This window comes from Chionomys nivalis, chromosome 4 (assembly GCF_950005125.1).
Source record: "Chionomys nivalis chromosome 4, mChiNiv1.1, whole genome shotgun sequence".
In the NCBI taxonomy this organism is placed as follows: Eukaryota; Metazoa; Chordata; class Mammalia; order Rodentia; family Cricetidae; genus Chionomys; species Chionomys nivalis.
The window spans coordinates 76,975,957-76,989,660 of NC_080089.1; the positions used below are offsets into that span (position 1 = coordinate 76,975,957).

At 46.7% G+C, this 13,704-nt stretch overlaps 1 protein-coding gene across 1 annotated transcript; it reads left to right on the forward strand.

Annotated features, from left to right (window-relative positions):
* The first annotated feature begins 276 nt into the window (after nt 1–276).
* Nucleotides 277–13,229, forward strand: Gcm1 (glial cells missing transcription factor 1). Its single transcript, XM_057768990.1, has 5 exons — nt 277–351; nt 8,384–8,636; nt 9,571–9,683; nt 10,574–10,702; nt 12,489–13,229. The coding sequence occupies exons 1-5, from the start codon at nt 277–279 to the stop codon at nt 13,227–13,229; spliced, it is 1,311 nt and encodes a 436-aa protein (XP_057624973.1).
* Nucleotides 13,230–13,704: the final 475 nt, after the last annotated feature.

Below are 13,704 nucleotides of genomic sequence, written 5' to 3' on the forward strand. Positions count from 1 at the left end.
TTTACCTGTTCAGCCACCATCGCCCTCCTTTGACACAGTCTTACATTGAACTCGTGGCAATCTTCTGCCTCAGGCCCTAGGGTACAAACCACCACACATCTGGCTTCGCCGTTTTTAATCTTTTAAATCATCAGCGTTGCTACCGTCTATTTTCTTAGCTTTGGAAAACAAGCCCCTGGGCTGCTTGCGTGGCCAGACACAGTGTCGAGAGCGAGAGCTCTGTAGCACGTCTCTGAGGAGTTGAGCAGAGGGAACCTGTGGTGACCTGACCTTATCATGGAACCGGACGACTTTGATCCTGAAGACAAAGAGATACTGAGCTGGGATATAAATGACATGAAACTGCCACAGGTATGTGCCTGCAGGACTGCCCCTAGCGTGTGGCTCTGTTGGCTGACAACCTGCCAGGTTCTAGAAGGGAACCTGTGAGGTCCTAGCTGGGAAACAACTTCAGAGCTTCAACCATACAGCCAACTGTATCTCCCCTCTTCAAGGGGAGATGTAAGGCCTAGAATCTGGGTACCTCTTTCTTTTCTAGACACCCCAAGAATAAACCGAGATAAAGCACCGTTTTCTCCCTGTTGAAGCTGGCTTGCTCTCAGTTCACAGTATTTGCCAGGGGACCGATTTCTTGTAACACATAAGACCCCATAGCACCTCTTTGCTGTAGTACTTTTAACAGTTAACCCTAGAGCTGGAATTTCTGAGCAGTGGTGCCCTTGGGCAACACAGGCAGTCTTGATGGAATGGTTCATGGGTGGCTTCTACTCTACCCAGGACAGAGAGAGAGAGAGAGAGAGAGAGAGAGAGAGAGAGAGAGAGAGACAAAGAGAGAGAGAGAGAGCGCCTTACTCAGCTGCCTAAGTTAGCATTAAATACCCCAAAGGAACTCAAATTTGCCTTGAACTCACAATCCTCTTGTTTCTGCCTCCCAAGAGCTGGAATCACAGGCCCGGCTAGCAACTGATCTTTGAATTCTAATTCGGTGGAAAGCATTAATTAAGACCAAGTTTCCATGTTTATTAATCCTGACTATCTTGTCCTCTCTTCCTGGTATTTAAAGATACTTGACTGAATGTTGTGACTACAAAGCCCAGAGTCCACTGCTACCAAATATCTGTCTGATCCTGGGGAGCAAGCAGGGAGGAGGGTTGGGGATTCCAGTCTCAGCTCACAACTTTTCTGGGTTCTCACTCTAATGGACACTTCTTTTTGCATCTTTGTTTTCTCTAAACTTCCCCCTTGAGATCTCCTTTGGTGGATGCGGAGAAAGCTGGAAGACAGAAAGTAAGCCCATTCATTCAAGGGGGCAAATAAGGCATCACTAAGCCAGGCAAACATCCATTTTCCAGACTTGCATTGGGAGTTGCCCCTGATTTGTACTGCAATTGCAATAGCAATTTTAGGGAACTTTAGAGTCAATTTTAATTGCTGTTGGCTCAATGGCCCCTATTTCTTCCTATTTTTAATTTCATGTTTGTACCCCCAGAATGTGAGCTGAAGATAATATCTACAGCTGAGGTCAGCAGATATGAAAGAACTTGGAACTGGCAGGCAGGGCAGCCCTGTGTCCTCACAAGCATTTTTCCAGATGTGCTGGTGTATGCCTACAACCCCACCAGACAGGAAGCAGAGACGGGAAAATCATCACAAGTCTGAGGCTGATCTTAAAAAGAAAAAAAAAAAAGCATACAATTTTCCCGGATGGAGGATTCACATCCTTCATCAGCTCCATAAACAAAGAGAAAGAACAATTTCCCTGGAGGGACACTCGGGGCCCCAAAGCTCTTGTTCCAGCATGAATTTCCATAGCATTCTTGACTCCTTAGGCCACTGCACTGGAAAGTCCATGGCAAACATGTATACTCTTGCTCTGGAAACAGACCCTCTGCAGTTACTGAATAGGTGAAAGGTTGCTTAGGAAAAAGCTATTCGGCTTGCAAAACTCAGGGCAGTAATTAAAAGTACAAACATCCTTCAGCCTGAGTAGACACGACCCCATCCAGATCTGGCTTGATTCGAACTCCGAAATCATACCTATAACCAGTTAAGGTGAAAAATGAAAGATCTCGGAAAGCTTTCAGCAATGGGGCTTGTGTGTTTCAGAGCAATCTGAAGGCAGAGTGTATCCAATGAGAAACTGAGGATCTGGAGACAACAGCCCTGGACTTGAGTTCCAGCTGTACCTCTCTCTACTTGTAGGGCCTCTGGAATTATCTGCCTCTCCTCAAATCCCTTTTCCTCCTGAAAATGCTGCAGCATGCAGTGGTCTCTTCTGTATCTATTGATTCTGATACTCAGGGATTCTAGAACTGTCGGTCTGGGCCCAGTGGGTAGTTTCATTTATTTGTTTGTTCTTGTTCCTTTACATTTTTTCCCTCCCTCCCTCCCTCTCTCCCTCCCTCCCTCCCTCCCTCCCTCCCTCCCTCCCTCCCTCCCGTGTGTATGAGTGTTTTGCCTGTGTGTATATCTTTGTACTATGTACATGCCTGGTGCCCTCGGAGGCTAAGAGAGGCCAGAGGATTCTCTGGAACTAGAGATACAGTCAGTAGTGAGCCAAGTAGGTACTGGGAATTGAACACAGTTCCTCTGGAAGAGCAACAAGAATTTTAACCATTGAACCATCTCTCCAGTCCTATTTATTTAGGTTGTTGAGACAGGGTCTCACTCTGGAATGGGCTAGAATTCCCTTTGTAGCTTAGGTTGGCCTTGAACTCATAGAAAGCCTTCTGCCTCAGTCTCCCAGCTAATTGGAATTGTATAGCTTTGCCTAGCTAGTCTGGAGTTCATGTCATAGACCGGGCTAGTCTCGAACTGGTGACTTCTGCCTCCTGAGTGGTGGATTACTGTTGTGGGCCCACATGCCCAGCTTTCTATTTCTCCCAAGAAATTCACCCTGGTGTCAGCCCAGGAGCACAGGCTCTTGACTACACTATCATGGATGGAAGTCTTATTCCAGGACAGCGTACTACGCCGGTTGCGCTTTCCCGTTCTATTCCCCTTAAATTACATTTGCACCTGCAAAATTAATCACTGTAGAGCCCGAGCAGCAAACGTGCGGTGTAGGTCTTGTGTCACTTTCACTCGGAATGTGCATTACGTGGTCCCAGGGAGTCTTACACTTGTCCCACAGACTGTGGCAGCTGAGAGACAAAACTGTAACCTTTTTATTTTTCCTTTTTGACTGAAAATTGGGGAGACTCTCAATGCCCTTTTCTGTTAACCAGCATTCATTTCACAGGGCATAGATCGCCCACTGTTCTCACTGGCTTTCCTGAGCTGAAGAAGGGTTGTTCTAGAAACACCACAGACACCTCAACCATTTTATTGCCTAGCTCTGGGCAGTTGCCAGGTCAAACCCATGGCCAAAACAACACTAAGGTGTTTACTCACATGCTTCCAATCTGGCTGTTTTGTTGGTGGTGGTTTTGCTGTTCCTGATGTTATTTTGATTGTCTGTTTGTTTTGAGGCTAGAGCTCACTGTGTAGCCCAGGCTGGACTTGAATTCACTATGTAGCTCAGGGTAGCTACAAATTCAAGATCCTTTTGCTTTTGCCCTCGCTGAGATTTCAAGTTTCATGATGCCTAGCTAACTCCGTTTTGATCTGTAGTACTGAGGGCAAACACAGGGCTCCAGGCTACCACTAAGCTGTATCGTCAACCCAGTTCCAAGGCTTAAATTCACAGAGACAGCATTCTTTATAACAGTGGGGTCACATATGAAGGGGCTGTTGCTCCAATTAGTTCATGGCTGGACCAAGATTTTAGCCAGCAAAATTCCTTCTGCCTTCACAGAGGATGAGCCCCAAACTGTGGCTGTCTGAACTCTCTGTAGAGCCAGGTGCCTGCATGTAATTACAATCAATCAGATGTGCGGAGGCACTGAAGAGGCAATGGACAAACCCGATTCTGCATTCATCATCAGTTACTATTATCCTGCATGGCTATGTCAGGGTCTCTCACGCAGACACTCGTAACTTCACCGTCTCTGTCTGCCTCCTACTTGACCCCAAGCTCTCCTGGGACTACATGGACACCCATGGTTACCTGAGGAGACCTTGTTGTTGGGTCTGAGGTTCTACCACCCTGAGCTTCCGGTGACATGGCAGTGGGAGCATTCTTGCATCTGTGATGATGGGCTCTCGCCCATCACACATCTTTTGCTTGACAGGCAGGAGCGGGGAAGGGAAGGGGAGGGGAGAGGAGGGGAGGGGAGGGGAAGGGAGGGGAGGGGAGGGAAGGGAGAAGAGAGGAGTTGGAAGTGAAAGAGAGTGTGAAAGCTGGAACTTGACCTAGCAATATGGAACTTCTCTCCTCAGGTGGGAAATAGCAGGATTGCTAGCAATTCCTGATGCAAAGACCTTTGTTGAAGCATGACTACATTTAGAATTCCATCCATCTATAGCTGACCTAAAAGAGGCAGATTCACTTCAAAAAGTTATCTGTAGTGTCAAAGTGAGAGTCTGTTTTGTTGTCTTCTGTTACTGTTGCTGTTGTTACAGGGTTTTACTATGTAACCTTGGCTGGCCTGCAACTTCCTATGTAGACCAGGATGGACTTGAACTCATAGAGCTCTGTCTACCTCTGCCTTTTGGATGCTAGGATTAAAGGTGTGTGCCACCACACCTGACATTTTGTTTTGTTTTTAGTAACATATAATTTTTTCTTTAACTGATTCTCTTAAGGTATTTGAAAAGCTGGATATGAGTATTGTGTTGTATTTTTATGACCCTAGGAAAAGGCCAGACTTTACTACATAGTGAGTCTAAAACTAACTTGGGCTAGATGAGCCCTCTGTGTGTGTGTGTGTGTGTGTGTGTGTGTGTGTATTTGATGTCCTTGTTCTATCTGGTGATACTAATATAAAGAATTAATGCATAGTAAGCTATTTATGCTGGAACACAATTGCTTTATACAAGAGTATACTATACTGTCCACTGGTGGTGGCACGCACCTTTAATCCCAACACTTGGGAGGCAGACACCAGTGGATCTCTCTGCATTCGAGGCCAGCCTGGTTTACAGAGCGAGTTCCAGGACGACCAAAAAAGCTACACAGAGAAACCCTGTCTTGAAAAAACAAAAAAACAAAACAAACAAAAAAAAAGAGTTGACTATACTAAGAATGAAAATGAATTTAATGTAATAACCTATATAAAATTTTGGCTTTGTTTTTCTTTTCTTTCTTCTTACTTTTTGAGATGGTCTCTCACTGTAGCCCAGGCTGGCCTTGGCCTGGAAACAACCCTCAGGACTCAGTCTTCCAGCTGCTAGAATTACAGGTGAAAGTCACCTCACCTTACTCATAATGTGAATATTTTGATATCTTACTTAAGAATTTGATTTTATTAGTTTTATATAATAATAATAATAAATAATTTTTATGATAGTCTATTAAAACTCCAAATGACTAAATTAAATTAAAACAAAGGTCATATAAAGAGGGTCCTTGTGTTCTCATGCAGCTAAGAGACACTGAGTAAATTATAGGATTAAATTTCCTTGTAAAGAAGTATTAAGAAGTCATAGGAATATCAACTAAATTCCTAATGATGCTGCCCAAGAGATGATAAAATATAGATTTGTTAGATGGGACAGGTTGAAAAACTTAAAGATGTTCCCTTTCAATTATAAACTTCTTAACCAAGAGCAAAAACAAAGAGTTACTCATGAAAAGTTAGAAATTAAAGCAAACAAAGTATCTAAAAAGAAGAAAGCGCTTTATGAAAAGTTAGAAATTAAATTAACAAAGGTTCTAAAAGGAGAGAGCATGTTTCTGGGAATTGCTAGCAAGGTTAAGAATCAGTGTTCTCGGTTTTAAAACTTTATGTCCCTGGTGGCGAATTATATGGACTTTCAGAAATGTCCTCCTCGTGCTCTTCTGATTCTTGGACGTTTGGATCCGGATGGATCCACCATCGTCCCAATTTTAATATAAAAAGTTGCCAAACATTTCACTGACGGTCCAGGCAAATGGCAGAATAAATAAACAACAGCCAAGAGAAGAGCTTCGTAGGCTCTTGCTTCCCTCTAGTAGACCCTCCCTTTGTACACTACTGCCTCACTAAGAGAAGTAGAAAACTAGGGTGTTGGGGGTGCCATTTGGGAAGAAATAGCTTCAAAGGCATTGAGAGTCACCTCCTCCTCACACACATGAAGTCTTTGCTTTGGTCAGAGCGTGAGAGGGCTCTCGTGGATACATTTCATTTCTCCTGGCTCATGGCTCTGTAGTTCTGACCTTTGCGGGAGTGGGTGTGGGGGGCATTTGCACAGAAATTCCTGCTTTCCTCTAAGTATCTGACCCCCTGTCTCTCTTCATCTTGATACCTGTGTGTATTAAAGGATAATACAAATCAAGTCCACCAATTCTTTATAGTTAAAATGATTGAAGGCAAATACATATTTTAGTGTTATAATCTGCATTTTGATTATTTCAAAAGTAAAATACTTAGTGCTGGAGAGATAGCTCAGAGGTTAAGAGTGCTTAGCGCTCTTGCAGAGGATTTAGGTTCCGTTCCCAGCACCCATACTGGGTGCCGGCACTCACGTGCACACACCACTCTCCACACAAATGCATAATCAAAAGCTAAAATAAATCTTTTAAAAGTGAACTAATATACTCTGCTATGCTTTTCTGAGATGGAAAGCTGGAAAGCATTGGTTACACTTTCAGTCAGAAGGAAAAAGGAAGAAAAGATGGCAGGTGTTGAGGTTATAGGGGGCTTCTCACGCGGACCCTGAACCACATCAAGGCCATAGTCCCCACGAAAGAGCAGATAGTCGAGCTCAGCTTCCCTGGCTGTGCTTTCCAATAGAGCAGTACTGTAGCTGCCCACTGGGCCTCAGGGGGCTCCTCCAGCAACACAGGCCTTGATTTATTGAACCCTTCCTCTAGGACAGCAGTCTAACCCAGGGGGATTGCTCACACATCCGGCACTGGTGTTTGTCTCCATCTCTCTTCAGACGTTCCTTGGCTTAGCTTACTTACGTTCTGTGTTGTATATTTTTGTAGGGAAAGCAAAGGGTTGGTAGCTTGATTTCTTTTTCTGGTTTTCCCAGAGTCTTCTACCATGACCTTTGAGAATCTTCTAAATGAAAACCATTCTTATTTCTATGTCAGGTCTCTGAGAGTCATGGTGACGGGCACAGAGTCAACCTAGGATGATTGTCCTTCTAGGAGCTAGGCAGGATCTCTCAGCCACAATTGTAGAGCCTGGCAAAATGAGCCGCACCCAGCAGCTACGTTTGTTTCCAGCCTACAGCTTGCTAGAGACTGTGACAAGTATTTTATATGCATGATATTTAATCCTCAGAACTCCTGCAGTAGGAGAGTCTCATCGTCCCTATTTTACACATGCAGGAACAGAACAGCAAACAAAGCGACTTATGCTCTAAAGACCTCTTTTTGGGGTGATTATATTGTGCTTCAAAATTTAGCATGAGATCTGCCACCACAGCTGCTTTGCAATACCTGGGTGGCCGCCACCACCCACTGCTGCCAGAGCTGCTTCTCTTGCCGAATCGGAACTCGAGACCCCCTGAGCCACTGCTCTGACCTTGCACAACAGAGTCCAGTTAGATGTTCACATGCAGGAAATAAGGCAGTGCAGGGAAGCACACAGGCTCAGTCGGAGTCCTCTGCATGTCTGGGGATAGAGGATAACAAGGAAACTGCCCATGGAGGGAAACATGGGCTTCCAGACCTCTCCGAATCAGAGCTCTGCATTGCCTGCCTGGCGACTGTGATTCCCAGCATGGCAACCAGTGTAGTCTGAGTTATTATCTCACTGTGCTTTCTGTAGTCATTAGGAAAGAGCATGGAAAGACTACTCCACCCCGAAAATTCTCACTGAGAAGTGGCCATTGCTGTTGTCACCAAGGGCTGGAGAAACACCAGAATTCAGAAGGGCTAAGTTCTAGCTCATCTTGCTGCAAGAGACCAACCGCATGATAAACACAGCAGATGCTTTGCCACCATTGTGTTGCCAGTGGTTTCCAACTTTCGGGTCGTGACCTCTCTAGGGATCGAATGACCCTTTCACAGGGGGTCACCTAAGACCCTCAGAAGACACAGATATGCTACGATTCATGACAGCAGCAAAAGTATAGTTATGAAGTAGCAATAATTTTAATTATAATAATAATAATTTTATGGTTGGGGGTCACCACAACACGAGGAACTGTATTAAGGGGTCACAACACTGGGAAGGTGAGAATCAACTGTTAGTGTTCCCAGATTCCACCACCAGGATTAAAATCAGGTAAGGCTCTTCCAATGGCCTCTTGTTCAGGCCCAGTTATCTTTTACATCTATTAACTCTATGGCGGCGGACGGGTGGGTTTTCTGGATAAAGCTGTAACAGAATCTTTGTGTGTCCGTCAGAACGTGAGAAAGACTGACTGGTTCCAAGAGTGGCCGGACTCCTATGTGAAACACATCTACAGCTCAGACGACAGGAGCGCCCAGCGCCACCTGAGCAGCTGGGCCATGCGGAACACCAACAACCACAATTCCCGCATCCTCAAGAAGTCCTGCCTGGGCGTGGTGGTGTGCAGCCGGGACTGCTCCACCGAGGAGGGCCGCAAGATCTACCTGAGACCCGCCATCTGTGACAAAGCCAGGCAGAAGCAGCAGAGTGAGTGAGGCTTGGGGGCAGCAGCAAGGAGGCCTGGAGTCTATGCAGATGCTCCAGCCAGGGTAGACATGTCCCAGGGGCCCAGTCAGCCCTCCCATGGGAGTTAGGTGACAGGTGAGGCATTCTGATGGAGCACTATGAGGGACGCACCCATCACCCTCCCCCATCTCTGCCTGCAAGGCCTCCCGTGTGCAGAGCCCCCTCATGAAGGCCACCATTGCTTGGGAGAGAGATCGGCTCACGGAAAGTTCAGGAGAAATTGGTTCACAGACTTGCTGCATGGCACCTGAGTCCCCTGGGAGAGCTCAGTGAACACAGTCTTTGGGCGTGGCATGACTGAATTTATAAACTCTGTTTTGCCCATTTAGATTTGTGCCCTTGTTACCATGGAGATGCTTGCTCTCCCTTCTCTATATCATACTCACCGGATTGTGAAATAGATGCTCCTGGTCTTCCCGTGCCTAACCCACAAGTTACACCTCAAGTTACTTCGTGTTCTTTCCCAGTGTGTTTTCCAAACTTCCTCTCAATCATTTACAACCGAGTGGAAATTTATTGATGGTGTTCTTTCTCTCCCTTGTGGCTTTGCCCCTTAAATCTGAGTTACTAATCATGAAATAAAATACTTTTTCTCTAGAAAGAATACTTAATATTAGGAAATAAGTAGGGGGAACTTTTGTTCTTCGGAGTGCTTTGGCCTGTAAAATAATTGCACCAGTCAGGCAGCTGTTGAGTGTATCCGTGTGTGAGCCCAGCTGGCCGTTGGTAGAGAAAAGGCTGGTCACGGATCAGATCCAGCCGAGGGAAGCAGCAGGGACGGTGCGGGGAGGTTCCTCTCCACTATCCCAGAACCAACGCTGAAAGCCAGCAGGGCAGACCAGACTCAGAAGTCAGCCCGGGTGCTCCAGTCAGCCGCCGCCTTTGCTTCTTCTAGGGAAGTGCTGTCCCAACTGCAATGGTCCTCTGAAGCTCATTCCCTGCCGCGGCCATGGGGGCTTTCCGGTCACCAACTTCTGGAGGCACGACGGTCGCTTCATATTTTTCCAGGTTGGATTTGAGTTATTTACTCGACTTCTCTTTCCGGTGCCAGGTGTCTACCATGTTTTCCGTGGAGGCATTTTATCAGTGGTTGGGGGTGTAGGGGTCTATGAGACTGTGCCCACCCTCTGGGAGAGCAAAGGCCCACGCGCTCTACCTACTTCACCAGAGGTGGACCCCTGGAAACCCAGGAAGGCTGAGTGCCTCCACCCCTGAGGAGAGAGGAGGCCTAGCTTTCAGCTCGTGATCTTCCGCAGCCCCGCTGACTCAGCACTAGCACTGCCCACAGAAACAACTAGATTCCTCCCAGAAACCCCGGCTTTCTGCAGGGTTTGTAAAGACCGCTAGTGGGGCCCAGATGTAGACAGGTGAGGAGTGGGCTTTGGCGTTAGAGTGCCCATGGAGGACTGACAAATCAGCTCTCCCAAGCTGTGACTCGGCTGTTCCCACAGCAGTTGAACGTCAGCTACCAACCAGTTAACGCCAGCTCAAGCAAGGGCTGAATGTATCACTCCAGCTTGGCTGTGGAAATCCAGCGCCACTAAGAGAGGTTATCTAGATGGCACCCTTTCTCTAGGTCTCACTAGCTTCTTACTCTGACAACTGGAGAGGTAATAGTGGTACGTATGTAAGCATTGCACCAAAGATTAAGCGGGAGAGCTTGAGCATGACTAGCAGACACTACGAGGACAGCCTAGGAGACAGACCTAGGAAGAGACCTCACAGGACAGGAGGCAGGCTTGAGCACAGCAGGCTTGGCAAGAGTTCCGCCGGAGCAGCGGCCTTGCGAACACCAAGTCCCCGGAGAGGACAGGACAGAGAACAAAAGCTACGCCCCGCGAAGTGCAATCCCGTTACTAAGTTTTGCTTCATTTCTACTACTTTGCCTCTCTCTCCAGTCAAAAGGAGAACACGACCATCCCAAGCCAGAGACCAAGCTAGAAGCAGAGGCGAGAAGAGCAATGAAGAAGGTGCACATGGCATCCGCCTCTGGCTCCTTGCGGATGAAGGGGAGCCCGGAAACTAAGGTCAGCTGCTCTAAATGTGCTCGCCCATGCATAGAGGCCTCACCCCCACAATGGGCATGGCCCCAGTCCTTTATTGACCAATGAAAGCAGCCAACATTCTTCTATCTGGCCTATCTATAAGCAAGCATCCACTGGACAAACTAAATCTGAGATTTTTACCCTTAATATCTTTTTCACCACATTTGAAACAGGCTTGCAAATATTCAGTATGGTCATAGATTCATCATAAGTTTTAAAAAGGAGCTTGAATCAGTATCTAACCTATATTTGACAACTCTATATTTTAGTTCCAATAAAATCAGAATTGATCAAAATAATCTGCACAAAATGTTATCAGCCTTATGCTTTTGGAGTTTCTGTTTTCAAATTTCCATATCCCTAGAACAGATGGCTTTCTTAGCTTGTCAGAATAATCAGATGGTCTACGGCCACAGGGCCCTGAACGTGTCTGAGCAGTTTCCTCTAAGTCAGTGGTTCTCAACCTTCCTAATGCTGTGACTCTTTAATACAGCTCCTCATGCTGTGGTGAGCACAAAATTGTTCTCGTTGCTACTTCATACCTCTAATTTTTGCTACTGTTATGAATCATAATGCAAATACCTGAGATGCAGGACATCTGATACGCGACCCCCAACGGGTCACAGCCCATGAGAATTGTTAATCTAAATAATCAGACAGCTGTTAAGCTGGGTGATCTCTAGTGTGATCCTAGCTCTGACGACAGAGATATACCAACAGTCAGGATGCAGAGTTGGAGTTCAGCCTGGACTATATAGTGAGACTCTATTTTTTTTAAAAAAAAAAAAAATAAAGGGAAAATGAAAAGAAGCTTCTGCAAATGATGGCCCCTCCAGCCGTAGAGGCGAGCATGGCCTGTGTCAAAAAGCCCAGCGCTGCAAGGGCTTTACAGCAGAGCAGGCTTGTCTGTTTGATACAGTGTTAATTCTCGCTTGGAGAGCTTTAAGGGTACCTTATCTAGAAGGAATCATGATTTAGTCTGTGATATGGGACTGAGCTCTCAAATCCACATGACTGGCCCTCGTTCTTCATCTCAGCCCCGGGGCATCTCTGACGCTTTACTTGGATAGAAACTTTCTCTCCTCCACTCAGACTATCCTCTTATGAGGGGAGAGTTTACATAATGAACCATGGAAGAGAGACCTAGCAGCTTCTTCTTCTCAGGGCTAATATAGTTACTCCATCTACATAAAGAAATTAACACTGACCAGTTTACGTTCTATTCTGTGTAGTTTCTATGAGCTCAGAGAGAAGTCTCTAAAGGAGAAAACCAATTAAGCTCAACAATACCGTGATCTCTCACACTAGGAACTGGCCCAGGCCAGGTGGGGGAGACGGAAAAGGAAGAGGTGGATGTGGGCCTGACTGACGGCCCTGAGAGCTGTACCAGGACTAGCATAGCTCTGGGAACCTGCAGGGCTGTTTTGTTTGGGGATTCTGTGCGTGTGTGTTGTTTGTTTGTTAGATAGCCTCCTATAAATGTTGCAAAAAGGCAGTTAGCTACCTGCTATCTGAAGCACATTAAACAGCCAGTGTGTCCCCAGAGTGCACCGGGCTCTTCACAGGTTAGGAAGTTGTGAACTGGCATAGGAGTCAGTCTCCCCTTGCCGGTTCCCAGCAGCTGTGGAGAGGCTGTGCCTATGGTCGGAGTATGCCAGGAATGAAGGTGATCTTATTGAGAGATATTTGCAGAATAAGTCAGGGGAGCCTGGGGTAGCCATGTGGATTCGCTTAACTTATTAACGCGAGTGTTCATTTCCCTTTCCAGGCTCTTCCCAGTGAAATACCAAGTCAGGGAAGTTTACCTTTAACTTGGTCATTCCAGGAAGGCGTCCAACTGCCCAGCAGTTACAGTACATCTTTAATAGCTAACACCCCCCAGCAGAACTCCCTGAATGATTGCCTATCCTTCCCCAAGAGCTACAGTTTGGGGGGAACCACTGAGCTGGAAGATCCAGCTTCCACCTTGGACCCCACTCCGCTCTATGAGAAGTGCAAATTCCCCAGCAGTAGGATCTACAGCAGTGAAGATCAGTTTCAGTCTGCCGTCCCTGGGGTCTACACGGATTACGACGATCTGCAAGCCTGGAGTAAAAATGCTACCTTAGGGAGAAATCCCAGCGATGACGCATGCTACCCCAGCTATCCTCTGCCTGTGACCAGCTGGCCCTGCGACTTCTTCCCCTCCCAGAACTCTCTGGAGCACTTTCCCCAACAGATTCCGCTGGAAGCAGCTGCAGTGCAAACTGCTTGTCATCCACTGTGGTCCAACCCAGGCGGCGAACCTTACGAAGAGAAAGTACCTATGGATTTCAGCGGCTACACACCCTCCCTCTCATACCACCCCCCTCAGCAGGACCCCTTCCTGCTCACCTATGGCTCTCAGTCTCAGCAGCAATACTCACTGCCCAGCAAGAGCAGCAAGTGGGATTTCGATGAAGAGATGGCATGCACAGGCTTGGATCACTTCAACAACGAAATGTTTCTCAACCTCTGCCCTTTAAGATGACTCAGCCCTCCCTCCCCTCCTTGTGATGTGGTAAAGGGCTGGAAGAATGTCCTTCGAGAATGGGTTTCGAAGCATAGCCTCAGAGGAGTGTCGGACTCACGATAAGCAGTAGACAAGGCTCTTGTTTGCAGTCTTCCTCTCTTCACCTAGTCAATGCTAGCGCATTTACCCGTAGTCAGGAATAGAAACTCACTTGTGCCAGGAATAATCCCAGAACTCAGGAAGCAGAAGCAGTTGGATCTCTGGGAGTTCAAGGCCAGCCTAGTCTACCTAGTGAGTTCCAGGACAGCCAAGGCTGTGTAGAGAGATCCTGTCTCAGAACCCACCCACCTAGCCCCCCCTCCAAAAAAAAAGAGAAAAAAAATGAAAAAAAAGGGGGGGGAAGAAATTCTTGTGTTGTGGGGCAAAATGCTCTCTGATGCCCCTGTCCAAGCTCTGGAAACTCAGCACATCAGCTTAGCATTTCATCTACGCC

Excerpts from the sequence above, each read along its gene's own strand:
- Gcm1 (XM_057768990.1), top strand. The coding sequence starts at position 277 with ATGGAACCGGACGACTTTGATCCTGAAGACAAAGAGATACTGAGCTGG. Across the intron at positions 352-8,383 it reads ATGACATGAAACTGCCACAG|AACGTGAGAAAGACTGACTG; the intron begins GTATGTGCCTGC and ends TGTGTCCGTCAG. Across the intron at positions 10,703-12,488 it reads AGGGGAGCCCGGAAACTAAG|GCTCTTCCCAGTGAAATACC; the intron begins GTCAGCTGCTCT and ends TTCCCTTTCCAG.